At 34.5% G+C, this 13,072-nt stretch overlaps 1 protein-coding gene across 22 annotated transcripts in view; it reads right to left on the bottom strand.

The window, feature by feature from the left end:
- Positions 1 to 13,072, bottom strand: part of LOC137627783 (titin-like) — a 218,029-nt gene that overhangs the window by 138,292 nt on the left and 66,665 nt on the right. For 21 of the 22 annotated variants that reach the window (XM_068359103.1, XM_068359107.1, XM_068359108.1 and 18 more), the window contains 20 exons: positions 11,349 to 11,487; positions 11,128 to 11,240; positions 10,658 to 10,801; positions 10,044 to 10,183; positions 9,257 to 9,604; positions 8,850 to 9,018; positions 8,177 to 8,320; positions 7,500 to 7,603; positions 6,857 to 7,007; positions 6,271 to 6,414; positions 5,840 to 6,001; positions 5,322 to 5,414; positions 3,732 to 3,764; positions 2,408 to 2,551; positions 1,655 to 1,870; positions 1,234 to 1,469; positions 936 to 1,061; positions 530 to 721; positions 253 to 357; positions 25 to 108 (listed from right to left, as the gene is read on the bottom strand). In XM_068359103.1, coding sequence (XP_068215204.1) covers positions 25 to 108; positions 253 to 357; positions 530 to 721; positions 936 to 1,061; positions 1,234 to 1,469; positions 1,655 to 1,870; positions 2,408 to 2,551; positions 3,732 to 3,764; positions 5,322 to 5,414; positions 5,840 to 6,001; positions 6,271 to 6,414; positions 6,857 to 7,007; positions 7,500 to 7,603; positions 8,177 to 8,320; positions 8,850 to 9,018; positions 9,257 to 9,604; positions 10,044 to 10,183; positions 10,658 to 10,801; positions 11,128 to 11,240; positions 11,349 to 11,487 — 2,987 coding nt within the window. The remainder of the gene's footprint in view (positions 1 to 24; positions 109 to 252; positions 358 to 529; positions 722 to 935; positions 1,062 to 1,233; positions 1,470 to 1,654; positions 1,871 to 2,407; positions 2,552 to 3,731; positions 3,765 to 5,321; positions 5,415 to 5,839; positions 6,002 to 6,270; positions 6,415 to 6,856; positions 7,008 to 7,499; positions 7,604 to 8,176; positions 8,321 to 8,849; positions 9,019 to 9,256; positions 9,605 to 10,043; positions 10,184 to 10,657; positions 10,802 to 11,127; positions 11,241 to 11,348; positions 11,488 to 13,072) is intronic. The other variant, XM_068359104.1, reaches the window with a different exon arrangement.

Raw genomic sequence — 13,072 nt, 5'->3', positions numbered from 1 at the left:
TACAAACTTAAAACTTATTCTAACCTTGAATGGCACAGTGAATACTGGTGGATGACCCTCTTCATCAGGCAGTTCACGATCATCACGGCGCAGTTTGTTCTCCATACGCTGAAGGAGAAAATCATCAATTATATTCACATGTTTAAATAAATATGTTAGGCACTAATACTGTTGGCAATCATTTTTTTTTTTTAATATATAGTACTTTAGTCCTTTCTTGTCAAAATATCAGCCTACAAGTAGTGCTCTTACATGAATGGCTTCAAGTCCAGCTTCTCCGGCAGGGTGTTGTGTGTCTTCAATAAGAGCATCCTTGCTTCCCACGACAACTGTAGATGTGCAGTATGCTTCTCCAGCCTAAAAATGGAAAGAGATAAAAGAATATGATGTGAGATATATAATGAAAGTATATTTCATAAACTATCTTTGAAAATTTTAGGCATTGTAATTAAAATTAAAGAAAAATATAGCGTCTGATTTATCGGTTAGGCAGATGTTCTGAGGAGAAGCATTATATTTAATGTCTCACCTTGTTGTAAGCACGGCAAGTGTAGATGCCCTGGTCACGTTCATAAGCATCGCTAAGGTCAAGTAATACCAGACCAAAGTCATAGCTTGTCTTGTAGCGAGAGGCCTGTTCCAGGACCTTGCCATTCAAGAACCATTCAATCTTCAAATCAGGATCTTGCTTAGGCTCCACATTGGCCTCCATATGCAAAGCCTGAAAGAAATGGAAGTACAATTCTCTATTTAAATTTGTTCTTTTTAACTTTATTGGCATGATTTATAAGTAACTGATGTAATGTAGTATCACAGATAAATATGTTGTTTCCAGGACAAAATTTCTGTATTTGCATTATCCAAATGTATTCTCCGTGTTTTTATGTAAAGTGTTTAATATAGAGATTGTAAAAAAAAAAAAAAAACACACAAACCTGGTTCTCATTAAGAGAGAAGTTGGTCTGCAGAGGCCTGACAAAGAATGGTTTGGGGAAGGTAACTTCCTTTTCAGACATCTGCCTCTGGTACTTCGCCCAGTAGGCACGCTCAGCCTCTTCAACCTACATGAAAGAGAATATCGTTAAATTTCTTGATAAAAACCAATTTTACATAACTAGCAAAAGTAAACATAGCTCCAGCCATTTTCATTAATATTATATTTAGGTTATTCAATATAATTTTCCAAAAAATGAGAATTTCTCAGTCCAATGGCTGATTTTTCTTGGCTCTTACCTTCTCAAGGCCAGCTCTGCCCTGCGGGTGCTGGGTGTCGAAATAGAGATTAGCCTTGCTCAGACACTTGAGAGTGCCTGTGGTGGAGGCTGAGCCCTTGGAGTTAGTGGCGCGGCACATGTAAATACCGGAGTCTTCAGCATAGCAGTGGGAGCAGTCAAGGGAGACGAATCCGAAGTCATAGGTAGCGGCATATCGGGAGGCAGCCTGCATTGCTTTACCATTGATAAACCATTCTGAAATTCAAAGGCATTTTAGAGAAGATTCTGAAAATATTTTTTCTATCGGTGATATTGCTTGCTATTTTCTTTTGTTCTACTTTCATGCATGGAATAAAAATAATATTCAAGGTAACAGAAATGGTTTTCACACTAAATATTTCCATTTCTATGATTATTCAGAAAAAAAAAATATAAATTACCAATCTTCATGGTGGGGTCTCGAGAAGGTTCGACCTTGCACTCAAAGTGAGCCGTGTCACCCTCGCGACATTCAACATTGTTGAGATGAGAAATGAAGACAGGAACATCATAAGTAGGTTCTGAGGGAGCTTCTGGTGCTGCCGAAGGTTCTTCAAGCTTGGCAATCTTGGAAAGAGCTCCTGGGTGGACAGACTCACCAATGAGCCAATCACGGTCTGAAAATCATGATATTTTTTTTAGATATTTATCAATTTACTTGGTAACTGTTATGGGAGTAAGGGGGCTTGCTTTACTTGGTAAATTTTCTATGTTTATATCTTACTCAGTAATACATAGAGAATAAAAAAATATTAGTTTACTAAAAGTGATTAGTTTACTTTAAGGATGTTAAATAAAATATTTACAGTGAGCAGAGAACAAATGATACGTTTTAAATACGAGAAATTAAATTTGAAAATTAAAGAAAACTTTAAATATTCCTTCATGATCCAACCGAGATTTATGCAAAAAGGTATGAAATTTCTATTACAATAAACGCAGAACTGCTTACAAAATACAAGTAGGTTTATTAAAAGCATATGTCAATTAGTTCTCACAATTGTATCCATTTTTTTCATACTTGGTTATAACTTTTACTGTATATTTATCTATGCTGGTTAGTTTCCCACTGGGACCCTAGAGCTTGTAGAATTCTGCATTTCCAGCCAGAGTTGCAGTCTAGCTTGTAACAACACTGATAATAATCGACTTACCAAAGACCTTGATGTTGCATGTGGATACAGCTTCTCCCACTCTGTTAACCGCCTTGCAGGTATAGATGCCGGAGTCATTTTCACGAAGGCCAGAGATCTCAAGAGTCACATGACCAAAGTCAAATGTACTGCGAACTCGAGTACCTGTAAAGTCCAAATAAGATTGAGAATGAATTCATGATAACCTAGAGGTCCAATAAGGATCACTAATACTTGGATTAATTTCGGATATTATTCTCAATTTGATGACGCATTCCTGAACATCTTTCATGTGTTCATACAAATATCTTTCTTAAAATATAGAATTACCGTAATTTTACTACCAATGGTAATAAATATAATACATAATTTTCTTTCTATTAAACTCTTTATAAATCCTTTCATATACCAAGAATAAAAGTTGTACATACAATATTTTGTAACTGCAAAAGCACCTGAAAAAAAAAAACAGTTGCAAAGGAAGCCTCGGCCACAATGAAAAAAAAAAATATGCATACACTGAAAGCATAAGTGAACATCAAAAGCCGATTCCACATGCCAAAATCAGTCACCATGCAATATTATTCATATATGTGGACCTTCATCAAGCAGCAAAACCATCTAACTGAGAGATGATACATTTTACGATGAGCCATACATGTATTTTTGTTCTACCATCCATTGTAGTTAACTTATAATACATGCATAAAGTAGATTTTAATTTAAAGAAAGTTTTAGCTGTTTATCCTAGATATTCTTAAAATGAGAAATATGGGAGCTTTAGAAGACACCAACCTTGAAGCCTAGAGTAACAGTAATAAGGATACAATGTGACCATAGCAATTTTTCTCATGAAACGAGGCAAAGTCATTTTTAATTCCTTTCCCAAAGCTTTTAACACTGTATCGAGATGATTAACCACAGCCTCCTTGCAATATTCATTATTGTTTAGTAAATTGAAATTTTTTCTCAAAAGTTTGCAACAGTAGAAAAGTTCTTCTCATCCTTGATGATTAATTTCTAAAGGTATCTGCATAGTAAATAATCACAAAATTTCTTGTAAAATATATACAGTAGAGAATCGCAAAAAGGCTCTAGTCAATCAAATATGAAAGCTCTTGACAGAACACCTTAGGAGAGTAAAGCAACAAGAACACAATACCAAGTAACCAGCCCAAAGGAATGATCGTCTCTCTTATAATAAGGCAGATATCTGAAAGCAGGCATTTCTAATAGAAAAATGAGAGGAGTGACCCCTATATACTGCTATGTTTATAGCAACTGTAGAGTTCCTTCACCAATATGTATATTACTTAAAATGAAATAAGTCGAGTGAAAAAAATACCTTCGTTGTAGGATCCCACTATGCCTCCAGGACCTGACAAGATCGCAAAGAAGATAACGCAAGGTGTAGTGAAATGCCATAACTAATTCAAGGAATTGTAGGGACTAAATTGTGCTCTAGAGCGCTGAACATTGGACGTTTACAAAAGGAAAGTTACATTAAGCTGTGCTCTAACTTCTTCCATATAGTATAAGGACATTTAGTACTTTTTAACATAATTAATTCAAGGGATTGTTGCTGACGCTTGCTGTTTCAGCAAGTCTTTGGAAAACTTAGATAGTATAATTTAATCATTACAGGAAAATTATTTTGCCTTACAATAAAATCTACGATTAAAGTTTTAGTATAAAATTCACATCAGAAGAAGTAGAGCACATCTTTTATTATGAAAAACAAATAACTTTGTCAGAATTGGTGCCAAATGAGTTAATGAACGATAACTATCATTTAAACTTCAAAAGTACCCAATGTATATGGATAATCAAGTCATCAGGGGTTATCTGACCAATGGGAAAACAAGTGTGACCAGCTAAAAGTGCTGTTTACGGGAAAACTGTACGTTTAAAGGAATAGTTGAAATTGAAGCGTCATATGAAGAAATTGAGTGGCATCAATTCTAACTCTGCCCAAAAAAACAGGACGAAAGGGAATAGTGTGGATGGTGAAAAAGCTAAGTTGTAAACCTCCCAAAACTACTGACTAATAGGCCTACCGTGCGTCGGGTATTTATGTGTGTATTCATATTTTATAAACATCCCCCAAAAATAATATGTGCATTAAATTTAAAAGTAAATTAGAAGTAAATTTTTAGCAGATACTGATGATGCTAAATATCATCAGATTTTATCAAGAAAACTAAGTAAAATGAAAAAATCTTTATTTCTGTGTCTCAGTGGCGGTTATATACGGATTTTGTCACTAAAACTATCAGTATTGGGTCAATTCAAGTATTTGTTGTTTGTGTTTCTTGGGGAGTCTCTTCATCAATTATTTAATTCGCTGAAATAATTAGGATTTCCAGATCGTCAAAATCTGAGGACATTCAAGTATCTACTAGTCAACATGGACATCTCGCATAACAAATCCAAGTAACACACCAATCTGAAAATGCTTTGCTTTCAGTTTAAGGTCAACATTTTTAGACATTTCACATAAAAACTAGAAGATATGCATTCGAAACACCATTCACTATGCACACTAATTTAAAATAAAGATTATAAAAAACATTAATTGCAAATAAAATCTTCAACAAAACATTTAAAATCTGTTATTTAAAGTCACTGTTTACTAAGAAATGCTTACAAGGATGAAAGGGAATAAATATCAGCAAATATGAACTCTTCATCTATAAGATCATCCTTGATTGAACATTATCTAGCCTAACAGTGACATAAACAAAACAATCTTTAAGTAAAAAAAAATCCAAACGTTTAATGAACAAAAACATTTAAGTCTTCGGACCACCAAAGTAAACAGCACAACAGATTTACCACTTCTTCAAAGCTAAATATAAGGAACAGTCACCAATCGCTTTAGTAAAAAAATAAAGACAAATCAAAGTTTAAGAATGCATTCATTGTCTTTCCATACCCGTGGCCAGCTGTTTGCCATTCTTGAACCATTCAATGCTAAGGTTGGGGTCGCTTGCAGGTTGCACCTGGGCCTCTAAGCGCACGTTTCCAGCTTCCTGTAGTGGAATGAAGGATAATTATTTCGTCTGAAGAGTTTAAACCCATATTTAAAGTGGGGAAAAACATTACAAGTGATATAACAGAAGTAATGAAAATAGGGAATATACAGTATAAGCAATATATCTCATCAAATAAAATTTTCCATAGTGATTTCTAACATGTAAAAACATACAACGCTTCTGTGGTATTCAATACTTTTGATTCACAAAAAAGATCATATCTCTAAATGATAAGAGTAAAATTAATGCACTCATTCCTTTCTTTCCAACAAATATCTATCAAACATTATATTTCTCGGATGTATCCATTCAGATCACTAAGTTCACATTAAACCATTCATAAACTAATTTATCTTAATAGGAAAATAAACAGTTAGATAAATAAATGAATAAACAAATAAATAAACAAGGGAAACACGTGCCTGGAGGCGTTCGTGGCTTTCCAGATGTTTGGTGAACATTGGTGGTTCCAAAGACTCAGGTGAAGTGGGAGTCTCAGGAACCCTGTTCCATTGGGTCTCGCGGAGCTTGATGGTCTCCCATCCGGGATGAAGGGCATCGCCAAGGATGCTGTCCTTAGCTGAAGGGAGGAAAACAGAAGAGAATCGTTTAGAAGGTATCAATGATACAGCGATAGTCATTGCAAATTAATGGACAATAGTTCATCGAAAATTATATTCATTACTAATGAAAACAAACATATTTAATCAATAAATTATTAATTTGTTTAAATCCTGAATTTTTTGATAATCAATGACATATCTATTTTACTATTATTTATATAACAATTTTTAATCAATAATCTCCTTAGCAGAATATACAAATAAAATTACAAAATAAATATCTTACCAACAACCCTGGTTGTGCAGGAGCTGACTGCCTCTCCGGCATTATTGATAGCTTTGCACATGTAAACTCCAGAGTCCTCAGCAACAGTTTGCAAGATGTCAAGGGTTACGTAGCCAAAGTCGGCAGTCGTCTTGAACCTTGAGCCTGAAAGAACAAAGGAAAGAATAAACTATCAATATGCATACGCACCTTTTAGTATAAAAATGGACTGTGAAATATTTCTTTCACAATAATAAGGTTAGAAAATATTCTCAAAACAAAGGAATGGAAATACAGTACTGTATATACAACAACAACAACATAAGCAGCCGTTTCTGTTCCTTTGCAAGACAAAGGCCTCAGACAAGTCCTTAATCATGTCTGGAGTTTGGCCACTTTTCATCACCACGCTGGCCCGTGCGGATTGGTGACAGTGGGAGACTTTTGTATGATCGCTAACAGCAAACCAATCTAGTATGGGTGGCCGTGATTAGTACAGTTTTGCTGATCATGGCGATACACAAAGCCTTTCACCAAGTTAGGGTATCCCTACTCAGAAAGGGACTGTATATGGTACTAGTCAGTCTTTATATTTCAGCCGACTTACCCATCTTGAGTTCGACTCCATTGCAGTACCATTCGTATCTCATGTTGGGGTCACCCACAGGCACAACGCGGCATTCGTAGTGAGCGTTCTGTCCTTCCAGGATCTGAGCGGGTCCGGTAAGCGTGGAGGTGAAGACGGGCTTGTCATAATACTGGAAAGGAAGGCGATTCTATTGATTAATGGCATAACGAAGAAGTAATATGTTCAAATAGATTCCTTGACGAAAAAGTAACTTAATCCAAAGATATCGTGAAGTTAAATGTTAAAATATTTATTTTTAATTTTTTTTAACAAGGATATTAATAACTCAATTTATTTAAGAAAACAAGAAGGATGGGTAAAACAGTCATGAATTCATATCAGCTTAAATACCCCCGTCTTCAATACACCAATGTAAAGAAAATATGATATAAAAATGAACAGAAATCAAGGAATATAGACGGAAAAAAAAAATCAGCTATTCTATCTTTAGCCTTTAAATAATAAAAATACCGTACATAAAAATATCTGAGAAATAAAAGGTTAGAATGGAAATTAAAATATGAAAGTAAACTTAAATTTTCAGGACATCATAAATAAAAGTAATAAGCAACATTATAATAAATAGACATGAATTTACAAGAAAATAGTCATGATGAAGTACCTTATCTCCCTCATCTTCCTTTCCAACCATCTTGCGTTCCTCCAGAGCCTGGATCTTGCGCATGCCCTCTGGATGCTGGCTGTCCAGCTGGATGTTGGCGTGGGCTGGAAGAAAAAAAGTAGAAATGCAATGATTTAAAAAGCAAAGATTATAATTTGAACTTTTAATAAGCCATTGCTTAGATTAGAATTTTCTTTTAATCAATAAATCGAATAAGTTAACTTTACCCATTATAAATTAAAGGCAATGCGTGAAGTTTTTGTATTTCCAGATTAACTGTACTAAATAACCTAACCCTTAGCCTTCCAAAACTGACTAATGGAAATAATGACTTTTCAAAATTAACTGCAATAGTTAACATAACCTCTATGGCTAAAATTCATAATGAAGGCTATTTAAAGAGCGTCATTTAAAAAAAAAAATTCCGTGCATGTTCCAAATTCTTTACGTTTGTAGTAAATAGTCTAATATATCCAGAAACATCTTTAATTATACATCTTTTCTCTTTATCCATCCTTCATGACGAGGATAGCTGAGACGCCAACCAAACAAGACAAGAATTAAACTGCCAGAACATTTATATCTGATCTTAATCATAACTCTAATACCTATTCTTTACACCAAATAACTGTGGTCAGTTCTCTAAACAAAGCAAAAATCTATGGAAGAAGACTTACATCTGATCTTGATGGAAGCAGTAGTGACAGCTTCACCAAGGCCATTGAAAGCACGGCACATGTAGATGCCTTCGTCATCGGCACGTACGCCCGTGATGTCCAGGGCCACGTAGCCAAAGTCATGAGTACGGTTGATTCGGGAACCTGAGGGAGACATTCGAAATTAGATTACATTTCAAAACGCTGAGTAAATTTATGTTTGTTCTTAAAAATAAATTCGTTGCGTTACAAGCATTGTTAAGGCTAAGTAGGTGTATTTATTAATGTGAAGAAATTTTGGAACCACTGGTAATACACTCTGGGTCCGTTTTATCTTGATAACGTTTAGGGAAATTGCAGCAATGTGCATTCATTCTATTTGTAATTACTCCATATGCTTTTTAATAAAGAACATTAAAATTATTCCAAGGAAGAAAGTAAAACCGAAATATTATTTAGAATTTGGCATGCGTAATAAGTTCTTTTAAATATGACAAAGCATCATATAAGGTTCCAGAACTATCAACCTGAATTAAATTACTCATTTTATTATTAATTTTGTGTCTTTTATTACTTGAAGAAAGAATAAATCGCTAAATATTTTATCAATATAAAGGCAATTTTAAGTAATGTAAAACTGCTGTTCATTATAATAAATTTAAACGTCAGCAGCAATCCTTCCTTGTGAACTTACTTGTCTCAATTGGTTTTTCATTTCTGAACCATTCAACCTTGAGGTTGGGGTCTCCAACAGGAATGAGACGGCACTCGAAGTGGGCCACCTCTCCTTCGGTCAAATTGTCCAAATTCTGTAGTGGTTGAGTGAAAACTGGACGCTGGAAGGTGCGGGTTTCTTCTGAGACCTGAAGAAAAAGTACAAAAAAAAAAGTTACAAAAATATTAATGAGGAAATATTGAATTTTACTGAAAGTACAGTCGAGTTTTCGATAATTGTACAAAATGAATAGCATATAATTTTTGGTATATAGTAGAAAAGCAAATTAAAAGTATCAGAAACACGCTAAATGGAGAGATAAAAAACTAGATTGCATGATATTTATTTCAATGAATAATATTTTGTAAAATTTTAAATGATCCTACCTGTCGGCCAAATTTGGCAGCATCTTCCAACTCGCGAATCTTTTCAAGACCCTCTGGATGAGCCGACTCGTATACAACGCCCTCCTTGCCCTCCACCTTGAAGCTGAAGGTTGAGGTAGCCTCGCCCTTGTGGTTGACGGCACGGCAGGTGTACTCGCCAGAGTCCTCAGCGTAGACGGTGGTAATATCGAGGGCGACGTAGCCGAAGTCAAAGGTGGTGTGGAAGCGGGCGGCGGACTGCAGAGCCTTGCCGTTGTGGTACCACTCGACCTTCATGCTAGGATCATGCACGGGTTCGATGCGGCCTTCCAAATGGGCGCTGTGTCCCTCGCTCAGCATGGAGTTGCCCTGGAATGAAAACATAAAAGAGCCATTAAGGAGTCCGGTGGTTTAATAGCAAATGTTTCAACTCTTAAAAAGAAATTCCATCTGAATTTAAACAGTTGTTAAACCGAGAGGGCTTTAGTAAAGCCTGAACATCTTTACTGAAAAAGTCATACAGCATAACAGAATTGTATTTTCAAGTGTGAATGTATAAAATTTATCAACATAAAACATGAAAGTAGTATATAGTAAAAAAATGACGATTTCATCTGATATAAATTTAAATGAAAGAATATATCAATGTATTTACAATAGTTGAACAAGTCCAATAATATCTTCTATAATGAGAAAGTACCAATTGAGGCCAAATTTAAATCTAAAACGTAGAGACATTTTTTTTTTTATTACAACCCAAAGACATTTTCATTTAATCTAACGTCGAAATAGAGACTTTATAACATACTCTGAGCTCGGATGTGAATCGAGGTGGAATCTGAGGAGCCTCAGACACCTCGAGCCTCTCGTATCTTCCACGCTGTTCCAGATTCTGGATCTTTTCCCATCCCATGGGATGCTGGGTGTCCAAGTAGATAGAACGACGAGCTGTTGATGAAAGGGACATAAAGTTGGTAATTTATCACCAAAAAAATTAAGTATTTTTAAATGGCTGTTCAGGTGAAACTAAATAAATCAGAGTATCAACAAATTTAGTTAGTAATTCTCTAGTGCAAACCAGTATTTTAAGGGAAATTTAAAAATAAAATCAATTAAAATATAAGATGAAAACAATATCATATTGTATTAAAAAACAACAAAACTAACTAAAATGTTCTACTGATTCATGTAAGTTTAGATTTTTATGTCCCTAAATAAATCATCTACAAAGTTCACAAGAGACTAAGAGTCATTTATTTAAACATAAATAAACAAAAAACCCAAGTAAAAGGTTCAAGGGCATTATTTAATTTTGATTTTAAAATGATAAAGAAACGATAATAAGCTTAATAAAAAGGGTCCAAGGGAATAGTTCAAGTTTAGATATAAAATCATTATCGAAAGACATGAATAAATACTCACCGGAGACTTGAACGCTGCAAGAATTAACAGCCTCGCCCATCTTGTTCGTGGCCTTGCAGAGATAGTTGCCGGAGTCCTCAGCATAAGCGTAAAGGATATCAAGGGCAACATAACCAAAATCGTGAGTAGTACGGAATCGGTGACCTGATAAGACATTGAAATTAACTTTAGGAAACTGAAATCATGGAAATTTACGAAACTTGAATCATAAAAGTTCTTGATAAGGTTTCAGAGAATGACATGATACTAGTAATGAAGGTTTGTCAGAAAAGTACTATTGTAAGTTGTACTAGATATGAATAGAGGTATGAAATATTAAAATCTCTTGATATTTATCAAAGAGCAAACTGGATTAAAATAAATAATCAATTATCTATTTCTTTAAAAAGTTAAATAACAGCTATAAAAATCCACAATAAGAAGAAAGACTTTGCCAGGCAATTGAAAGCGGGAACACCCTGATCTCTCACCAGCTTTGATCTCGACTCCATTGACGAACCACTCGACGTTGAGGTTGGGGTCATTAATAGGCTCAAGACGGCACTCCAAGTGGCACCTCTCACCCTCAACGATGTTGTCGACGCTGCAAGAATAAGAAGGTTTTTATAAGTGGTCCACGAATGTGATATAAAACAACAATTTATGAAGAATATAAATATACTTTATAACAGCAAAGATAGTCATGTCTTACCTATTAAGGGGAGTAGTAAACACGGGCTTCTGGAAGACAGCGTCCTTAGCCTCTTCTGATCTCTGGCCCATAGCCTCCAGCTGACGAATCTTGCGCATGCGCTCCTCGTCCAAGGTCTCGGACTGGAGGCCTTTGGTACCTGTATAAGGAAACCAGTGACATGGAGTCAAATATGCTGGACTTTGGCTAAGTGTACCTCCATTACATATATATATATATATATATATATATTTATATATATATATATTTATATATAAATATATTTATATATATGTATATATATATATATATATATATATATATATATATATGCGTGTATATACTGTACACACACACATGTATGTATATATACACATTATACTGTATATTTATATATATATATATGTGTATATGTATATATATATATATATATATACTGTATATATATGATGTGTGTATGCGTGGGTGATGTGGCAATTCGCCCTACTACTCAATAATATATCACTGAACAATTCAAGGCACAGTTTTAAGAATTAAAGCCATTAAGGAACCCCAGCAAGGATGTCATAGGAACCCCAAGCTATCTCACAATTGTACCTTAGACACAAATACATAAATATTAGTAAAGTCAGTATTAACTCACCTCAAAAGAGTTAGTCGACCCAACGGCAACATCCACCTTGTTCCCACAATCCATTTTTGAGAGCATGCAAAGATGTCTTTTTAGACGGTAAGTGGATTAGTAACTGGTAGGTAGAGATCTAGTCTAACCGTGTGATAGCGTCGGTCCTATTTTCACGTGTTTCGTTTTACGCTTAACGGTTTCTTAATTATCATATGAACGCTTGTTTGTTGTCGAATTATAAGAATATTGTCGATATGATAACCGCAGAAGAAAGGGAATATGTAGGCTAGTTCTGGCGCTCTATGATAGAAATCTATACCCACAAAAGGTGCCTACTCTTCCAAAGGTTAGATTCCTATCCCTTCCAAAGATTAATCAGCCTTTGGTAGGGTTTTCGTATGAAGCCGCACATAATTTCAAATGCGTAATCCTGCTTATAAACCATTTACAATAAAAAAAAAAGCAATCACTATTCTATTGAGGTTAATAAGCTATCAGATTATAGATTTCTGCGTTGTGATATATAAACAATGGAAATTGACATTCTTTTCAGTTTTCTCATACTTCACAGTTCAACAAGATGATGAAAATAAAAATTAAGCTATTTTTTACGCTTGATACGAGTGAACTCTTAATATGCCGGTAATATAAAATATGGGTCAAGCAACTTTCGTTTTGGAGAGATGAAATTTAATCACTAGTCTTCAGAATTAAAAGCTTCTAATACGAGAATAAAATATTTTAAGAAATGAGTATTTCACATAATCCACTATGATTTATTTAACGTGTTTTGGCACAAGTTGAGGTACCAGATCCTCCTTATTCAGCTGCCATCTGCTCCCAATGATGAAAATTAAGTGATAAATTTATCTAAAGTTTCCATATTTGGATAAAGTAAAGAAATAAGCAATATTTTCATTGGATATAAAAATTTCTTTATGATAGCGTTCCCTCTCCATCCATATGTATGGGATTATCTTAAGTTGATATAATTGTTTATAAATCATTATTATAGTTTTCATCTGTTCTGAAATCTTATTGCTTTCTCTAATAGCTTAAGTTGATTTCATGAACTGGTTTTCCAAGTAATTTACTATTTCGTCGATTTCGTGAAACGAGT

The sequence above is a fragment of the Palaemon carinicauda genome, chromosome 35 (genome assembly GCF_036898095.1).
Source record: "Palaemon carinicauda isolate YSFRI2023 chromosome 35, ASM3689809v2, whole genome shotgun sequence".
NCBI classification, from domain to species: Eukaryota; Metazoa; Arthropoda; class Malacostraca; order Decapoda; family Palaemonidae; genus Palaemon; species Palaemon carinicauda.
The sequence above is the reverse complement of the archived record's forward strand: the minus strand, read 5'-3'. Positions and strand labels throughout refer to the sequence as shown.